The 19,087-nt window shown below is 41.3% G+C and overlaps 2 protein-coding genes and 1 long non-coding RNA gene across 3 annotated transcripts; all 3 read left to right on the top strand.

Annotated features, from left to right (window-relative positions):
• Window positions 1–678: 678 nt before the first annotated feature.
• On the top strand, window positions 679–5,523 carry LOC145496722 (kelch-like protein 28). Its single transcript, XM_081476458.1, has one exon. It carries the CDS (start codon window positions 1,684–1,686, stop codon window positions 3,760–3,762), a length of 2,079 nt encoding a protein of 692 aa, XP_081332584.1. The 5' UTR covers window positions 679–1,683; the 3' UTR covers window positions 3,763–5,523.
• A 152-nt stretch (window positions 5,524–5,675) lies between these two features.
• On the top strand, window positions 5,676–10,475 carry LOC145496726 (uncharacterized). Its single transcript, XR_014050589.1, has 3 exons — window positions 5,676–6,922; window positions 8,528–8,605; window positions 10,018–10,475. It is a non-coding gene; the product is annotated as an uncharacterized LOC145496726 (long non-coding RNA).
• A 3,261-nt stretch (window positions 10,476–13,736) lies between these two features.
• On the top strand, window positions 13,737–18,286 carry LOC145497166 (kelch-like protein 11). Its single transcript, XM_081476969.1, has one exon. The coding sequence runs from the start codon at window positions 15,570–15,572 to the stop codon at window positions 17,319–17,321; it is 1,752 nt and encodes a 583-aa protein (XP_081333095.1). The 5' UTR covers window positions 13,737–15,569; the 3' UTR covers window positions 17,322–18,286.
• The last annotated feature ends 801 nt before the right edge of the window (window positions 18,287–19,087 follow it).

The raw sequence follows: 19,087 nt of genomic DNA, 5'->3' as shown, positions 1-19,087 counted from the left end.
ATTTTGCTTCTCTAGCTGGGATGTGATTTTTATAGGCATGCCACAACCCAAATTAATCTCTGCTGGTGCTTAGTTTGATTGAGTCATTACTGGATGAGCTAGACTAGGAAAATGACAATTCTCAAACTTCTCAATAATTTTTCAAGTTCAAACAGAAAATCAAGACCATGACCGTGTTTAGATTTCTGATCTTAAATTAGAATATAATATTCTGTTTTCCCCTTAGCTTCAATTGAGAAGATGTGTATATCAAATGCTCTAGACAGTGTTTGACCACATTTCCAAACAACTCTAACTTGGTCAAAAATACTCTGCTGAACATTGCATTTTCAACTCTCTTCTCAGTGTTTGGAAATGTGGTCAAACATAGTCTTCTGTGTTTCATATGTTACATGGCCCTGGCTATGGCTAGCACCCTGTACCTTGCCATTAGCTCACCACACCTCATATAGACATGTGATTGTTGTATATTACACTAAAAGACTTTTGAAGTCAGAGTTGTTTACAGAATATGTTCAAAGGGTGATAGGCATGGGTAATGGTTCTTGAATTTTGCACAGTTGATTTTGTTTGTGTGCTTCAACTTATTTCATCTTGTATGTATGTTCCAGAAGTTGGAGCATTTGATCCTATAAAGCACAGTTTGCTGACATCTATAAACTGCTCTGACTGCTTCACCTCCAAAGCCCCAGGCCTTTAACATCTATAACTCTGAAATTGAGTGGGGAGATTACCTTTAAGAAAACTGAGAAGTAAATCTCTACCTCACATGGAGTGATAACTCTGCTGCATTGAAAATGGTGGCATATGGCTTATCAACAGGAATCTTGAGGTCCTATTTATTGGGAGTTTGTAGGACAGAGGATATCCAGTTAAAATTAAAGTAACGGGATGCAGGATATTTTTAAGGGGGTAGGGGGGAGAATAGACCAATTTCGATATATTAAAATTCAGCCTAAAACAATAGACACAAGGCTCCGGGGAATAACTACAGAGTTTGTGGGGTTTATTCCCCAGAGCCTTGTGCTGAGGTTTATTGTTTTAGGCTGAATTTTAATATATCGAAATTGGTCTATTGAAGGGATAAATATGTGATACTGTGGAAAGTACAATGGCTTTCCTGTATTCTCATTGGCTGTATTTTCTGTGGCATGGTATAAAAGGAGATATATGGAATTAACCAGTGGCAGATCTAGGGGAGGGACCCTGGTCCTCCCCCGACCCCCTCCCCCGCCTATTTTGGGTAAAACAAAAAAAAATCGCAGAAGGAAGAAAAGCCAGCAGGGCAAGCAAAGAAAAAACAGTATCCCCCCCTTAGCAAGGTCTGAATCCGCCAATGTTAACGGGAAATTCAGGCCAAAAATTATCAGAATTGTGAGATACTCAGACTCAGACCCCACCTAATGGGGCCTCAATCTTGACTAGCCCAGAGAGTAACTAGGCCCACCCACCGCACAGTTGTTTTCAAATCAGCTAAGAATTTCTGCATCATATCGCGCTAACTCTAATCTAAAACATGCATGTTCTTACCAAAGAAATTCTGATTAGGGTATGATATCTGCATCCAATTTTAAAATACTCTTCAACATCGATCACTCTCTTGGGAGGAAGATCCAGGAGGTTGCATGAGAAGCCGTGATCTTTTTGATCAGCACCAAAATTGCGCAGCTCCTGAGGACGAGTATGCGCAGATCAGCTTACAATAAATTTGGAGGTAAAATTGCTTGTACAGTTGCATTCTCGTCCCCAGAGCCCACGATCCTTCTGGCCTGCGGCAGGGATCGAGAGCTCTGGCTAGACCTATTGGCGGGACCCGATTTTCTAAGCATGAGCAGAGTATTCGTTTCGTATTCTCAGCCAATCAGATTTGTCATATTTGACGGGAAGTCCGTGAATCGCGGACTTCCGGTGTTGGACAAGAGCTCTCGATCCCTGCCGCAGGCCAGAAGGACCGTGGGCTCTGGAGACGAGAATGGTACGGTTGGCCATGTTCGTGGAAATCTCTCCGAGTTGAGTGGAAATTCCTACATGATGTCGTTAGATTTATCATCAGTAGCGATCATGGAGACCAGCAAGGATCAATTTTGCGCGGAAACGATGAAGCGCCTCGATTTTCAGAGAAAGAACGAACGGTTCTGTGATGTGATTCTGGAAGTTGGCTCAGGCGACGATCAAGCTCGTTTGAAAGCTCACAGAGTCGTGTTATGTGCAGTAAGTCCGTTCTTTAACAACGCTCTTAACAGTGACATGAAAGAAAGGAAAGAAGGAGTGATCCGACTGGAAGAGACGAGCAAAGATGTGATGGAAGAAGTGTTAGAATATCTGTACACAGGACATGTTGAAATCCACGAGGACAATGCCTTTGATTTGCTTGAAATAGCTGACTTTTTGGTTGTTCCAAGTCTTAAAAAGCTAACGTGTGACTTTGTCTCACGAAACTTGTCCCTTTCAAACTGCATCGATGCCTATTACACTGCCGTGAAGTATCAAAGTCCTGAGCTGGAAGAAGAAGCAAAGAATTTTATTTTCGAAAATTTCATGGATGTCACAGAATCTGCCGATTTTCAGAATTTGAGTGTGGCAGAAGTCGAGGAGTGGATATCAAGTGATTACATCACGGTAAATGGGGAACACGACGTTTTCCAAGTGATTGTGAAGTGGCTGGAGGGTGATGAGAGCAGAAAACAGGAGAGCTTTTTCCTGTTGTTTCGTCACGTTCGTCTTCTTTACATGTCACGCAATGATATTTTTAACCTCATTCTTCCGCATCCTTTTGTGAAAGACAATACTGCTTGTACAGGACTTGCACTAGATGTCTTGAAAGAACTCTCGTATGGCACAGAAGAATGCTTTTTTGCACAGCCGCCAAGAAGGTGCCTGAGCGAACACGAAGATGTCATTGTTGCCTGTGGACAAAAGGAAACACTGTGTTACCTTCCATCAGAGAACAAGTGGTACAAGCTGGCAGATATGATGAAACTGCTGCCCCCACCACACAGAAATCAATTTGTTCAGTCCTCCATGAGTGCTTGTCATGGTAAACTTTACATAACTGGTTTTGAAGATGACTATGATAATCTTGTAACCCAGAGATATGACCCTTTGGTAAATTCCTGGACACCTCTTGCGCCTTTCACTGATGAAATTCCTTCTAATTTTCCAGTTGTTGTTAATTTTCAAGGATTTTTGTATACATTTGGAGGATGGCTTGTCCGCAAATTCAATCCTGACACAAACTTGTGGCATGATGTACCATCCTTGAACATTGCAAGAAGTGGTATGTGTGCTGTGGCTGACCAAAACTCTTTGTACACAATAGGAGGTTATGCAAAAGATGCAATCTCTGATGTCGTAGAAGTATTTGACCCGGCAAGAAACTCTTGGAGCAGAATTGCCTCAACTCCTTCCAAAAGAATGTTTGCTTGTGGTGCAGTTGTCAAGAGTAGAGTGTTCGTATTTGGAGGCTTCGGCAGTGAAGCATCAGATTCCAAACTCGTAGAGGTGTATGACCCTGCCACAAACACATGGAGTAGCATTCCCTGGATGAGTGCACCAAAATACATTTATAACTGTGTGAGCTTTAAAGGAAAGATCTTTGTGCTGGGCATGAAACAAGGCATATCCCAGACATCTTCTTTAAAGGTGTATGATGTCGATAGAAATGACTGGGGATCGTGTTCAAGTGTTCCAAATGGTATTCAGGTGTTCACAATTGCTCCCCTAAGAATACCATGCAAATTTTTGGAGGCATCACACCAGTAGGTTATTAAACAGGACAACAAAATTTGTTCTACTGTTCTGGAGTATTTGAGGACATTCGCACAAAAATGTTGGGGTCATGGACTTTCTTTCAGAGATAAAGCATGTGGAAAACTAGTCTGATTTTGAAAAATAGGCAAACGTTAATCAGCATGGTCTCCAGGGTTTTTAGCTTAAAATATCAAAGATGAATCAACGGAGACAAACTATCCTAGTAATATTCTGCATTTAGTGAATCTGTTACGTTTGATAATTCCAAGTGTTGCCAAAGTTTTCACAAAACTTAACCCTTCAAGAGGCATTTGAAACCACCAGACAGATAAACCAAGAGCTAAAAAGAACATAATCCAGTGGTGCATTCTGCAAAAAAAATTAAACTTCTAATTGATAGATTTTCTTCATTTTTTCACTAAACATAGAAAATCGCTAGAGAAAATGATCCATCAAATGAAAAATAGGGGTCACCAAACGTCCAAGATAGTTAAATCCAGGCAAAGCTATAGCAATGGCCATCTGCACTATCACTGCTCATTCTATTACTTAGCCATGCTTGATGCATAACCTGGCATGTGAATTTGCATGCACAGTAAGAATGCACAGAAACAATCGGTGCGAATGTCCTTAAAATTCCAGAATGTCTCGTAGAACGCTCAGGATTGTCACAAAGTTTTAAAGTAAACAACTATTATATCACTGGAGTAAGCAACTGCGAAACAGTTGTGGTCTGGAGGTATGACCCTCTTGGGAGGGGGATGTTAATGCATTCAACTCTCCACTCCCCCAACCCCTCAAAAAATGGATTTAATAAATAACATTTTAACTTAATGTCTTACTGCCAGGGGCCCACATTTCTGTAGTTCAGTATGCTACTGCTATTAGTAAGCAATTTTGGATGCAGTGCCGCTCTTTAATAACATATTCTTGCCAATCTTAGTTACATTTTACTCTGTTTTTGAATTACTGACTTGCATTCAGAGACTTAATCAATGATTTGGGGGGTGAGGTAAATGCCAACTTTTCTTAGGAATGGCCCAGCTGTTGGAGATTACCAACTAGGGTTACAAAGCAGATGCAACTTTTGCTCCCAGCTGGCTTATTTATGTTTGAAAAAGTTGATAGTTTGATATGCAGGGTTTTTTGCTCATTCCCTTAAAAAGAATTCCTAAAATCCTCCAAGCCTCATTATTTTTGTCAAGTGTAATTCAGATTCAACTTAACTTAATTTAATGTGTCCTCCGCATCATAGAGAAACAGAAGGAGGAGGGACCTATCAAGTTCATGGGGCAAAGCTCTGGAATGGAATTCTTCTAGAAATACATAAAAAGGACACCATCCGTTCCTTTAGTTTGGCCATGAAAACACATTCCTTAGCATAATGTTGTGAATAGAGTTATTCATGTGATCTGAATTAATTTTTAATTTTCAATAATTGATTTTTATATATATTATAACTATATATGTATAGTTGTTTTGCAATTAATATTCATACTTTGTACTATTCTTAGTTATTATTATAGACCTTTCCTGCATTCCACTTCAGTCTGTTTGAACAATAGCTCCAAAGCGAGGTTGGGGTGGACGTTTTCATACATTTGCTGTATTTTTGTCCGCCCAGACCTTGACTCAGCGCCATTGTTTGTTGGAATGCAGGAAAGGTCCATTACTTGTAAGAGTTTAGCTCAGAGGGCCATTAGTTCATTAGTTCATACTGTCATGTGTCACTCTCTCTAAATTAAAGTTGTTTATTTATTTATTATTTGTTTATCAGGGAAAAGTCAAAAAAGGTTTTGGCTTCAAATTCTTCAAAGGGGCAAAAGTAAAATAGAATTTTGCTGATCTCACCTAGATGCCCACAGATTGATTATTTTGTTCCAACCGGATAAGTTTGACTTACCTCTATGTTTAGCTGTTGTCTTTTCAGGGTTAATTATTGTTATGTCTCAGCAGTGGCGGATCTAGGGAAGGGGCCAGTTCCCCCCCCCCCCCTCTTATTTTGGGAAAAAAAAAAAAAAGAAATCACAGAAGGAAGAAAAGCTGGCAGAGCAAGCAAAACAAAACCACCCCCACCCCCTTAGCTCAAGGTCTGGATCCGCCACTATTCAGTTGTTGTATATAAACCATTTAAAAGTAATGATTGTTATTACCATTGATAGATGGTTATTTTAGAGTACCAGAACACAGGCTGTACGTTTGGATTTCAATAAACTTAAATGTTCATGGTGTGATTGTAACCAAAAACCCTTAAAACTTTGGTTTGAGAGCAAATGGAACAAATAGTTTATCTGAAAAATACATTTCTGGACCTATTTTGTAATCAACTTAAATTTCCAGCCATGGTGAGGTGAGATGGTTAGTGCGCTAAACTCTGGATCGAGTTGTCCAGGCGAAAATATAAGCGGACAGCCATAGATCAAACCCGACTCACTCGATGGGTGGGAAGGTGGAACGTCAGCCTCTTCGCTTTCGTGGCTTCGAGTAAAGTGATTGGGTGGAAGGCGGGTAAATTCTTTTATACTTCCATTTGCATACCGTAAATCTTCGAATTAGCGCCCCCCACCCCCCTCCCTCGGATAAGCGCCCCCTTCAAATAAGCGCCCCTCCTATCGGCCAAAATTTAAAATGAGGGCCCCCTCCCCTCTCCCTATTTTGTGGACGAGTAATGAGGCAGCAAAGGATGTATAGTTTTCGTTTTGTAGTATTAGATTTGCATATTGTTTCAATTTGTGACCACGTGAATTTCTAATGGTGCCGCGATCTAAACTTTAGGATCAGATTTTTACGTCGATAAAGAGCTTATGTTGTTGTTTGCGTGCAGATAATGTATTTTAAAAAATGATCATGTCAGTGCACGATTTGGGAAAAATTAAATAAGCGCCCGCCCTCGATTAAGCGCCCTCCTCGAATAAGCGCCCCCCATCTTCTCCCAAATTTGAAATAAGCGCCCCGGGCGCTTATTCGAGGATTTACGGTAATCCCCAGGGTATTATTTGCAATGCAAAAGATTTACATAGTGGCCCTGATCAAATTAGCTCAATAAGAACGATAAATACAAAAGACGGATCACGTATAAATACAGTCTCGTTAATCTCAGATTAACAACCGTGGTTTTGGCAAACGGACAGACTGATATCCTATCCAGCAAGCCTTTTTGATTTAAACTAAGGTAAGAAATTAGTGTCCATGGTTGTATTTTCGATTTTTTAGCTAGTGGTCTCCGTTTTATATGTTTTCGCGCAACTCGTCAATACCAAACTTGAAAGCACTAATTACCACCAGTGGCTTTTAAAGCACGTTTATCGGAAGGAACACCCTTTAACCCGAGTTAGCGGCTACTTGTCCAGGCTGATTGTTCAGTAATTTCGTATCATATATATGACCATATTTTCAGTTAGCCCGAGAGAATATAGCATTCAAGTTATTTCTTCGTTCTGAGACTAAAATCGAGTTTGGCGCCAACCCTTGACGCTTGCCAACCGGCTACTCATACGTAGTGTTCATACGTAGTTAATCGAGGGAAATGGTCATGAAACCTAGCAGAGTTCTTTGTAGTATGTTTTTGCTTGCTATTTTGGGGGTTGACTTTGCACGTCACAAAACCTGGCAAAATACAAATGGTGGTTATATGTGCTCATACAACTAACGAGTAGAAGCATTGCATTGCGATTTTGTAATTCATGTATAGTCAATGAGCATAAAACAAAACATATGCAGGGTGAAGAACCTTCCAACATAAATATCAGTCTGTTTGTTTCCTTCTCTGATGTTTACCGGCCTTCCTAACCATCGTCTTCTGTTAACTATTGCAATCGTTTAACCGGCTGCGTTTGCGGATTACGCTTCAGTTAGAATATTGCTCTTGGGATATTCCATTCTATTGAATAGATAATTTAAAAAACACCGGATTGTTCTTATTCGTAAAATCTGAGTTCTTCGCCTCGCCCAGTGAAAATACTTTTTTGTTTTATCCGTTTTAAGAGCGGAGCACCGGCGGACGGAAGGGCCACCAAGCGGAGCACCATACTCATGTAGAGAAGAAAAGGAAACCCATGAATTGATTTTCTCATGGTTATCATGACTAGCGGTATCGCTCTTGGGCGCGTATGCACGACCACGAAATCGTGCAACATGGCGGCTATACTCCAGCTAATAGATTGACCGAGACATTCAGCCTTGGTTTACAGCGTACAGCTTTGATATTGGACGTACACGCTCTGGTCAATTGACACCTGTCAAAACAAGGTATCCGCTGACCAGTATCACGTGACAACATCGCAGGCTCACGTTTAAAAATTATCAAAGTCACGTGTTTTCTTGAAAATGACCGTTGCCCCAGGTATTGGTTTTCGATTGGATCGTAAGCTCAAGCCAGATTAACTTGTAATCAGAAGCTCCTCTTTTACGCTTGGCTAAATCTATATATTATGCATGGAAGAATATCGATATCGTCAGGGCTACAGGAATGTATGACTTTTCTTTCAACAACATCATTAAGTTCAATTTGACTTTTTCAAGACAGAATCTAACATTTTTTTCAAAGCAAACGTACTTGGTCTTTGAGGTTCGTTAAAATGGTTGTCATATCAATTTCAGTAGACTTTCTCGATTACACTCTAGACCTCATTTATCAGACCACCGTTTTTGGTGTGATAGTTACTTGGGCTGCTCTTCCGCCCCTGTCTCCCTCCGATCCCCACCCTCGCTCCCCCAGGATATCACGAATTACATTTGATTGTAATAGTTTTCTTCCTCTTCAATTTTCATTCCTAAGTTTTAGACATGAACGAACTCGTAAGGCTGTCACTAGCAACTTGCATTATTGGTTGCGTTGCAGTTCTTCTACCAACAGGTAAGCATTTTACCTTCTTTTACAATAATTTTACCTTTATAACAGATCAATACTATCACCATTTACCCCGTAGTGGGTGGTCACTTCCAAGTGAAAAGGTCGAGGATGCTCTTCGCCTCCCCTAGGGTTGCAAATCCCGGAGATTATATAAGTCTCCTTCGGGGGTTAAATTTTACGACGAACATCCCCGACCTTTTCTTGGGAGTCCCCACTCCAGGAGCAATAATTTATTCTGCCAAATTGATTCCAAGCCTTTCATTCTGGCCCAGGCTCCCTGAGTCCTAAGACAGACAACTCACGTGACTTAGAGAAATCCAGCAGCTTAATAACTATATCAATCATTAATTCACACACTTTTACACACTTTATGCTTGATCAACCGCAAACAACTGATAAACGATCGTGCATAACCTTGATCACTTAAGGAATGAGCTCTACAGGGCTCCACATTTTGATAATGTCTTTTTATCAATCTTTAGTCTGTCCACAGCTGTTTTCCTAGTCATACACCGGGGGAACGACTCCCATTTGAAAGGGTCGGGGATGGGTGTCTAAACATTTAGGTTGGCCTTGTCCAGCTACATTTATTTTTTTGCTTTTCGAGTCACCAATCGTGACACTTTGTCTCCTTGCGCCCCGAAACACGTGATGTCGCAACGCGTGTTTCGGGGTGCAAGTGAGTTCAAAGTACGGAACTTGATATAGTGCACGGGTCATTTTGCAATTTATGTGCGTTGGCTGTTGGGCTGGCATTACATATCTTCGCTACGCAGTGCTGACGAGCCCCAAGAAGGGCGAAACTGCTGTCCACTGTTGCGATCCTACTTTATCGGTTCTTGTCATGTTGGTGTCTCGAAACGTTTTTCACGTAGTATCAGCCTTGCAGTCTATTGTTTGTCTTCATACATTTTTTTTGGCTGATCAGATCTCTTGTAGATCCTACGTTGGCAGCGTTTATCGTATGCGGTCCCTTGCAGTTTCTGGTTTCTCGTATATTTTAGAGGCCAAATAAAGCTCGAGACACGCCCAGATTGCTCCTTCAGGTGTGTAATTCAAGTATACCGGCAAGCATCCACGACCTTTTCACATGGGAGTCCACCTCTCCACGGGTCCGTGCTTTTTCGATGTTTCGTGCTGTTCGGTTGAATGCGTTCGTTCTTGCCGAATCTGTGGCTTTCAACGTGACGTGTAACTCCTGCAAGAACTCCTTTAATAAGAACACTGTCTTGCTTTGAGAAGGACACCTCACTGGACCAATTCATTCAGTGTAAACTAACTTACCACTACCAGCCAGGTTAAAAACTGTTACATAAATCAGTGACAACAAAACAGCCGCTTTATGGAAATCTAACTCAGTTTAACTTGTCCCTTATGGACGTCTTTTTAACCCGATGCTAATTTTGTGTTAACAGCATTCGCAGGTAGTAGTTTCTACTGTTACAAGTGCCCTGCAAGTCAACTCCAACCTTTGGCAGAATGTAATATGACCACTGACGAAAGCTGGTGCGGGGATTCATCGGGAACGTAAGATACTCGTTTTATTCAAGCATAATCCTTAATTTCGGTACACAATAGGGGACATGTTGAGAGGAAGTCAAGCAGGGACGAACCCCTGCGAGTGTACGCATAGGGGGCACGTTGTAGGGACAGTACACAATTTGGTCCACATGCCCACGAAGCGGATATTGATTCATTTCTATGTGGTAGCGGGGACAGTTTGAAAAAGCAATTCACACGGTGCGACATGGAAATTTGAGGTCACTTTGTCCCTGCTTCATGGCGCACGAATTCAAACCAGTTGAATTTTTATATGCAACTGTTACGAGGACAAGAGTTTGTCCCCGCAACAGAACTTTCATCAAAACGAATATGTCACACGAGGAAAACTGTCGCTACAACATGGTGTTTTCCTGTGTGTGTGCCGACCTTTAAACTCCGCTCTATTCTGTTAGAATAATGCTATTTATTTCGTTGTCTTGCCTTTATAGTAGGCCTCATTTCGAGGAAGGTTAAAAACACTTTCATAGGTTGTGAAGTTACTTCGTGTAACATTTGTTTGTCTTTAGACTTTTTCAAGACCTGATAATGCTACAAAACTGACATCAGTTACCTTAGACGACAAAAACTGCCATTCCAAAAACAAAGCAAATAGGTCACTATAGGGATAAGGTCGATTGGCGCCAGTCGTTAAGAGTTTTGTTACTCAGTAGAACCCTGTTAATACGGTCACCAACCAACGCGCCATGAAAATTTGGTGGTATCAACGGGGCGGTCGTACTGACAGGGTAGGGTTAAACCTCACGACTGGTCCAAACAACTTCTAAACAACTGTTCTTTAATAGGCATCCGGAATGTGGATATAATTTACAAATTAAAACTTGAGTCAGTGTAAGAAATATGAACAATGTAAAGATGAACACAACTGGTTCGTGTGGTCGTATGATGGGGTAACTTGTAAAGGATTATGCAGGTTGGGATTTCAGAATTGGCTGTAAAACGGGGTGGCCGCGTTAACGGAGTTTTCGTGTTAAAAAATGTATGGGCTTTTCTCCGGGACAAGAAAAAGTGGCCGTAATAACGAGGTGACCATATTAAACAGGTGATCTTAAGGTGGGGCTCCGCTATACCACCCAACTCAAAGATAGCGAAAATTTTGATTTGCCAAATTTGCCGCGGTTTCAAGATACTCGTCTTTGCTTTTTCATGTTGAGAACTCCTTTTGTTGAGGTTTGATATTTTTGTTTGCCATAGTTGTTTTGCAGCAACGATCAGTCCGGGATCGTTATCAGATTTGATAACCATGTGACGTCACAACATGGCGGCCATTTCAAAAACCGGGAATTTTCGTATTCACTTCGCTTTGCTCGTTATTTGTTCGATTATACTCGGGTAATTTACCCATAATTCTATTCGATAATTACCAGAAAAGAAGGAGCCTCACGTGTTTTGAAGATGGCGGTTGAAGACCAGCGTAAACGATGTAAAATGCTACTCGTAAAGTGAAACAGCGCTTGCAATTTTGCATCCAAACCAGGTATGTTTTCATTTTGTCATTAGATTTAAGTTACCTGGAGATTTTTGCGAAAATCACAAAAAATATGTCGTTAATCTTCACGCCATATTCCTGGGATTTAACGTGTTTTTAGTGTTGTGCACGATCTGTGAAAAAAGTGCACGGGGGTATTTTGATTTGCGATGTGTTGTTCGTAACGGCGGCCATATTTACAGCTGTAATCGATATGTTCCTAGGTATTGAGATGGCGGATGCTGGTACCCATAGAATCAAAATAGCAAATTTATGTCGATTTTGTGGATATAGCTTGGTCATTACATAGGGTAGGTTTATTGTTGTCGAGTTTTGCAGCATAAAATTTTCGTTCCTTTTAGGCCTGACAGACACGCACCATTCAACTTTAAGAATTAGTGGTGGCAAAATCAAGGGGTACGTAAAAGTAACTTACATAAATCATCTAAGCCCCTTCAGAAAAAAATATAGCTCTTAGTGAGTCGCTCGATTCATGGTACGGCAGTCCAGGTGGTTGGGAAACCACTTGCGAATCTAACATTAGTTGTTTATTTTCTTTTGAAGGGTTACCATGAGGTCAAAATCAAGGGGCCAGAAGGAACTCCTTTTCATGTCCTTCCTGAAAATTGGAAACAAAGACTCGTTCGCACTTCGTTGTGTTTTGCCGGAAATTAGAGAAATACCCGAGACACTTCTAGACGTGCCAGTCTGATATCCAAGAGCGCTAAGAAAAATTACACTTTGAGAGAAGTTGCTGGAAGACAGATAGGCCGGGTGCAATACTTCATAAACAGGGAACTAAAACACCTTTCGGACTGCGGGAAAATCGACAATCACGTTAAAGGGTAAGTTGCCTATATTTTAGAGTCAATTTCAACAACTCGCGGTCCTGAAATATTTTCCGGAAATGTCGGCCAAACTAGGTCAGTTTTCTGGCACACCAGTCGTTATATAATGAAGCTTATTGTTGGATTTAGCGAGTGAACTATGGTACGAAAACATATTACTTGAATTATAGTTTCTTTTATATGAATCGGTCGTTAAAAGCGTTTTTCCATATCACCGAATGCACAACAATAGACTACTGATCTACAACTAAAACAATTTTTTTCCGGAAATGCCAAGACTTCCAAGTTTACTGTCACATCTCACGACATAAAGTGTTGCATGTACCCATTCCACTGAACGGAGGTGTATCACGAATTAAAGTAAATATACCTGCTATATTTTTGTTGTTGTGCCAGAACCATATCAGGCGAGCCCACAACGACAAAGAGAACTCCAGTGCATCAAAGATGGAAACGAAATGTACAATACGGCAGAGGGGATTGAATTAGAAATCGCAGAAATGGAATTAGGCGTGGGATGGGATATGGCCATCGAGGTAAGCTATTCTATCTTCAGTATATCTGGACAGAGAGTCGACAGAGGGAGGGTCGCGAACTGTTTCGATACTGTTATTTCCATTTCATAGTAATGAATCATAGTAGGAGATGTTTCGGTCCTAACCACGCTTCGCTCATGCAAATTGAACGAAATTCAGTTACAGCTCTCCGCTTGGAATATAGAAGCAACTTGTTCAGTGTCAATTTGTGAACTCAAGATGTATTTACTGTTAGTGTTTCGTTTATATTTTATACAGACTGTTGAACAGCCAGCTTCGCCAACTACCAAGAACATGAAGCCTGAGTGAAAATAGAAGCTATCATATTAGTATCAATAAACAACGCTTTTGTGAACAGAATAACTGTTGTCTACCTTCGTGTGTTTTTACTCGGAACAAATATTATACGGTGTCTATCTGAAAATGAAACTTTTCGCTGTAGCTTTTGGACAAAGACAGTTTTCTTCCATACATCTCTGTTTCTATTCCATAATCCAGTGACCTATTGCGAAGCAAACATACAATTACAATTAAATGAAATTGCATTGTGATGTTGTGAAAAAAGTAACTCCTTTCATCGCAGCGCCCCGTCGACCGCCATATTGAATTATACACTGTTGCTACCAAATAATGTCACGTGAACGAAAATTTGCGCAGCGATTGGTTAATGGTTTGTTTTGGTCGAGGTTATCAAATCTGATAACGATCCCGGACTGACGATCGAGTTGATGAACGGCACGTTTATTGGGGTCAAAGATTGCTTCAGAGGGGACTACTGTAACAGCAGCAGTGTCTGTACCAATGTCACGGGAGGTCTGCCTGGTATTTCTTTCAAACGCTGTGAAGCAAGCTGCTGTTCTCAGAGTTCGTGTAACAAATACCTTCCCGCGTCTTGGCCGCCATCTCCCAGAGTCTCAGCAACGTCCAGCGTGTCAGTCAATGCTACACAGACCCCAGCCACTAAAGCTAAAGACACAGATCCAACTGCTGCCGGCATTAACGTAAATGCTGTGTATTATCTGCCCATCTGTTTGCTTGCTGTAATTCAGATAATGAGTTAAGTTCTCAATTCAGAAAGAAAACAAGTATCTTGCACTACTTTGCCAGCACTATTTTGTATAGGATTGCTTCATGCGGTGGTAGTTCGGGTTTTGCGAACGCCACCTCGCTTTTATATCAAGCACTGTGAAATGTAGCCATAATACATACGAATTCCCTTATAACCTGGAATATAGTAAGCATGCAATACAGGTGGAAATAAAGCTAGCACTCATAAAGATGCAGAAGAAGCTACATACTGGAGAGTGAGAGTCTAACATAGGGTTGGCGGGATGCGGGATGCGGGAGGCGGGATGAGCCTTTTCTCGTTGCCGGGATGCGGTATGGAAGGAAATTTGACGGCGGGATGCGGGATCGCAAGGGGTCGGAGGGAGGCGGGAAGTTGGTTATTTTCATAACCAAGACGGGATGGGGAAATTATTGTGGGAAATGGGATGTAAGATACGAACTCCCGTGTTTTACACACTTACCGAAGATTCATAAAACCGACACCTGTCGGTAGACCTATTATGTCACGGTGTGACGGCCTCAGCCTACTCACCTCATTCAGTCAATAGACTGAGACCAAGTTAAAAACAAGCTTTTTACACGCGTTCGAGAAGATTAAATTGTCTAAAAGCACCATTCTTGTCTCGATGGACATCACTAGTCTATACACGCACGAACATACCACGAGAGAAGAGCATTACCACGGAGGCGCATGAGAAGCATGCGGAGAATCTTACAGAAATTTTAAGAAAACTCGTTCTAATTCAGTGGAAAAGATTATCTCCAAACCAATGGAACAGCCGTGGGTACGAAAATGGCTGTAGCCTTTGCTACTCATATTCATGGCCAAAATAGAAAAGAAAATACTCTGACAAAGCTACATTACACATATCGTTTGGAAAAAAATGTTTCTCTGCACAGAAAAACCAAACCACACGAAAGAAGATACTGCCCTTACCGGCGTTGACAAACCTAAAGGACACACTCATGGGGAAATGGCACCTTACACAGAATCAACCACAACCTGAACAATGCTGAAAGGAATTCTTTCGCGAGAACCCCCGCCCCCCACATCTCTCATCTCATATCACAAGGGAAAATCCCTAAAAGACATCCTGGTAAAAGCTAAGCTAATGAAGACTTTAGAACCAGGAGCACATGAGCCAGCTGATATGAGCTCCTGCCGAAAATCACCGATATACCAGCACACAAAACCAGACATTCTCAAACAGGGTCAGGATTTGGAGAACAGGGCAGCGAAACCCAACCAAAACGTTTTAGTTTGTCCCTGGAACAGGAAACCTAGACAAGGCACATCTTACAGTATGAAGAGCCGGGTTGACAGGGCAGGGTCGGGGGGTGGGGGTGGGGTAAGTATTGGGTGAACGTTTTGCCAGACAAACACCACCGCTGACATGTGGAAACGCGGGCTCTGAAAAGTAGATACAATTTTTCCTTACTATTTTTTGCCCTGACCTACGGACTCTTTCACTTTGAAATTGTACATCATGTTTATGGATTTATTGTCGGAACCTATTACAGGGTCTGATAAGCAACAGTTTTGCGTGGAAATGATGAAACGCCTCGATATTCAGCGAAGGAACGAACAGTTCTGTGATGTAATTCTAGAAGTTGGCTCCGGTGACGATCAAGCTCGTTTGGAAGCACACAGAATCGTGTTATGTGCAGCAAGTCCCTTCTTTAACAACGCTCTTAACAGTGACATGAAAGAAAAGAAAGAAGGAGTGATCCGATTAGAAGAGACGAGCAAAGCTGAGATGGAAGAAGTGTTGGAGTATCTGTACACAGGACATGTTGACATCAATGACCACAATGTGTTCGATTTGTTTAAAATAGCTGATTATTTGATTGTTCCAAGTCTAAAAGAACAGTCAAGAGATTTCATTTTAAGGACTTTATCTCCTTCAAGCTGTTTTATGGTATATTATTACGCAGCGAGGTATTTAGATCCTGAATTGGAGGAAATAGCGCAGGACTTCACGTTCGATGAGTTCGAGGACGCCGCGGAGTCCGATGATTTTCTGAATTTGAGCTTGAAACAGGTGGAAGAGTGGGTTTCAAGTGATCAAATCGTTGTAGAAGAAGAGGAACAAGTTTTCCAGGTGATTGTGAAGTGGATGGAGAAAAGCGAGAACAGCAAGCATCAGAGTTTTTTCCAGTTGTTTCGTCACGTTCGTCTCGTTTACGTGTCACGCAACTACGTTTTTGACGTCATTCTGCCGCATCCGTTGGTGAAAAGCAGTAAATTGTGTTCAGAGTTTGTCTTTGATGTCATGCAAGAGGTTTCAAATGGTACAGAGGAGTGCTATTTTGCCCAGCCGTCAAGAGACTGCCTCCAAACTCACGACAACACTATTGTTGTAGTTGAAGGAAAGCGATCGTTGTGTTACATTGCGTCAGAAGACAAGTGGTATAAGTTTGATTCGATACGGCATTCTTTGCACGATCGAAATACCTTGGCAGCAGCCATGACCACGTGTCAAGGGAAATTGTACGTTGTTGGCGGAAATGATAAAGGCCCTGCAGCAGAATGTTATGATCCTTTCATGAATTCTGGTAATCAAGTTAAGTCTTTTAATCTGAAAACAATCAGTTATGCTGGAGTTGTTTGTTTCCAAGGGCATTTGTATGTGATTGGTGGAGAGGCCAATACTAAAACGAGACTGAACTCTGTGCTTAAATACAGTCCTGATACAGACCGGTGGCACAGAGTATCCCCTCTTAGCAGCCCCAGGTCCTCTGTTTGTGCTGTTGCGGATAGCAAATCCCTGTATGCGATCGGTGGCAACTGCTCAACTGGATACCTGGACATTGCTGAAAAGTATGATCCTGATACAGACTCCTGGAGTAAAATTCCTTCAACCATTTGGAAAAGGGCAGGTGCCTGTGGTGCAATCGTTCGAGAGAAAGTGTTTGTCTTTGGGGGCTTAGCCAGTGCAGCACCGTCAGTGAACTTTATGGAGATGTATGATCCAAGTGCCAATAATTGGATCAGTATCAACTCTGCCGTTGCACCAAGAGGGTTTTCAAGAGCAGTTAGTGTTAAGGGACAGATCTTTGTGCTTGGTTGTTTTGACCAAGGTGACCCACCTGAAGGGGTGGCATCCTTGTGGATGTATGATGTTGATGGGAATGAGTGGAAACCTTGCCGTAAGCTCCCCTTTGTCTTGGGCAAACTTGGTCTTTTGTCTCCTTTAAGAGTACCAATTGGCTGGCTATATTGGGGCAATAGCTTGTAGAAAATGCATCAAAATGTTCACCTTGTCACATTGTGTAGTTCCAGAAAATGTCCATACCTCCCTCACAGAAGGGACCCCCCCCCCCCCTTGGAGATTCCGATTAAGCTTCATACATTTCATTAAATTTTTTGGTCTTATGGATACCCCCACCTCCTAGGAGATTCCAATACCTTCTGAGGAGGGGGTATGGATATTTTCTGGAGCTGCACATTGAGGTGTACATTGGGGGCTGGAAGACCAGCTACTTGCAGGAAAATAACCTTTTTCATTTAAACCATCATTGAAATGATACCTTGGGAGACTTGAGCAGCATAATTAATTACAAGATCAATTATTAAATTTGTACTTTGAGGCCATCTTATTCCCAGAGGTCATGATTCTTTTGGTCAGCACCTAGAAATCGAACCTCTGGGGGAAATCAGAAGGGTGAGCCATCGTTAATCACAGCAGTAACTCTCTTCGGACTACGCATATTCAGAAACCATCACTGAACTTGAATGTATGTGCACAATCAGGCCAGAACCAGGGGATATTCTGGTCCTTGGTTTTTATCTCATTTAGAGTATCGAGTGTTCGGCCACCAGTGGCTGAAACTTGCTGACTCTGGGAAAAACATACCATTTGGGCAGTCAGTGTTCATAATGAAAACCTTAAAAAATGTTGGATCTGACCTAATAATGACAAAGGCAAACAGAACATTGCTGAATATTTAGTTTTTATACTTTTACATCATTTTTAGGTCAGATCCAACATCTTTTAAGGTTTTAATCTGGGAAAAACATTGGGTTATATTTTGAAGCTATTTGGCTATTTCTGCATTTGGTTTTAAGTTAACAGTTTTCTTGACAGTCCAGAAAAGGAATACCTTGAAATCGGCAGTTTTTCCTTCCACAGAACAGCAATCACTTCATTAAACCCACAGTTAGATTTATAGTCATCTTTAGTCCTAATAAGTGGGAGAAGGAGAGGGGGTGGGGGGGGGGGGGCAGGGGGTGGGGGAAAACAAATTCATGATTTATAGTTTTAGATGTTTCTATTTTTATAGGGTGCTTACTTACTGAGTGACCTGTTATTTCAGTTGACCTCTGAATAAATTTATTATAATATTAAATTTATTAGCATAATTTTTTACTTTTGGAATAGCAGGTTCCTTGATTAATTTGGCCTAGGGAGAGCCCAGTTGTTATAGTGAATACTTTGTTTTGTCGTATACTTTCGTCGTTGAAATTTAACAAATATTGCCCAACGTTGTACCAAAGTGTTTGTGCATTCCAAATCGAAATTGACCACATTTAAATTATTTTGGGGGAATCCTTATAGTGGGATTTAGTGCTCACTATTTGTTTTGTGTTGTATGTTTGTGTACTGACTCCAGGCTGCCTGCCCTTTTTAACTCTCTAGATATTTCAGGTAGCCAGGCCCCTAACTCTATTGATATATAGCTTTGTAAAAATATTTGTGTGAGACCAAGGGGGAATAAAGGTTGTTGTTGTTTTGATGGCAGAGAACTTTTGTGACTACTTGGGAAATAGCCGCCTGCTTTGTTCAAGCAAAATAACCTCTTAAACATTAGGTTGTTTATTTGTTTGTTTCTGTTCGAAGAATTTCACTGAAAACCAAAATGAAATGCTTGAAACAAAAATGTTCAGTTCAAGATATTATGTTAACCTGCTAGTTTTCTTTAATTACGTAACCGTTTGAATGCCTCACATGACTTCTTCCTAATAAGGCTAACAGACGTTTTTTTCTCATGGAAAACAACATCA

The sequence above is a fragment of the Orbicella franksi genome, chromosome 9 (genome assembly GCF_964199315.1).
Source record: "Orbicella franksi chromosome 9, jaOrbFran1.1, whole genome shotgun sequence".
NCBI lineage: Eukaryota > Metazoa > Cnidaria > Anthozoa > Scleractinia > Merulinidae > Orbicella > Orbicella franksi.
Note: the sequence above shows the minus strand (reverse complement) of the source record. Positions and strands in the feature narration are given on the sequence as shown.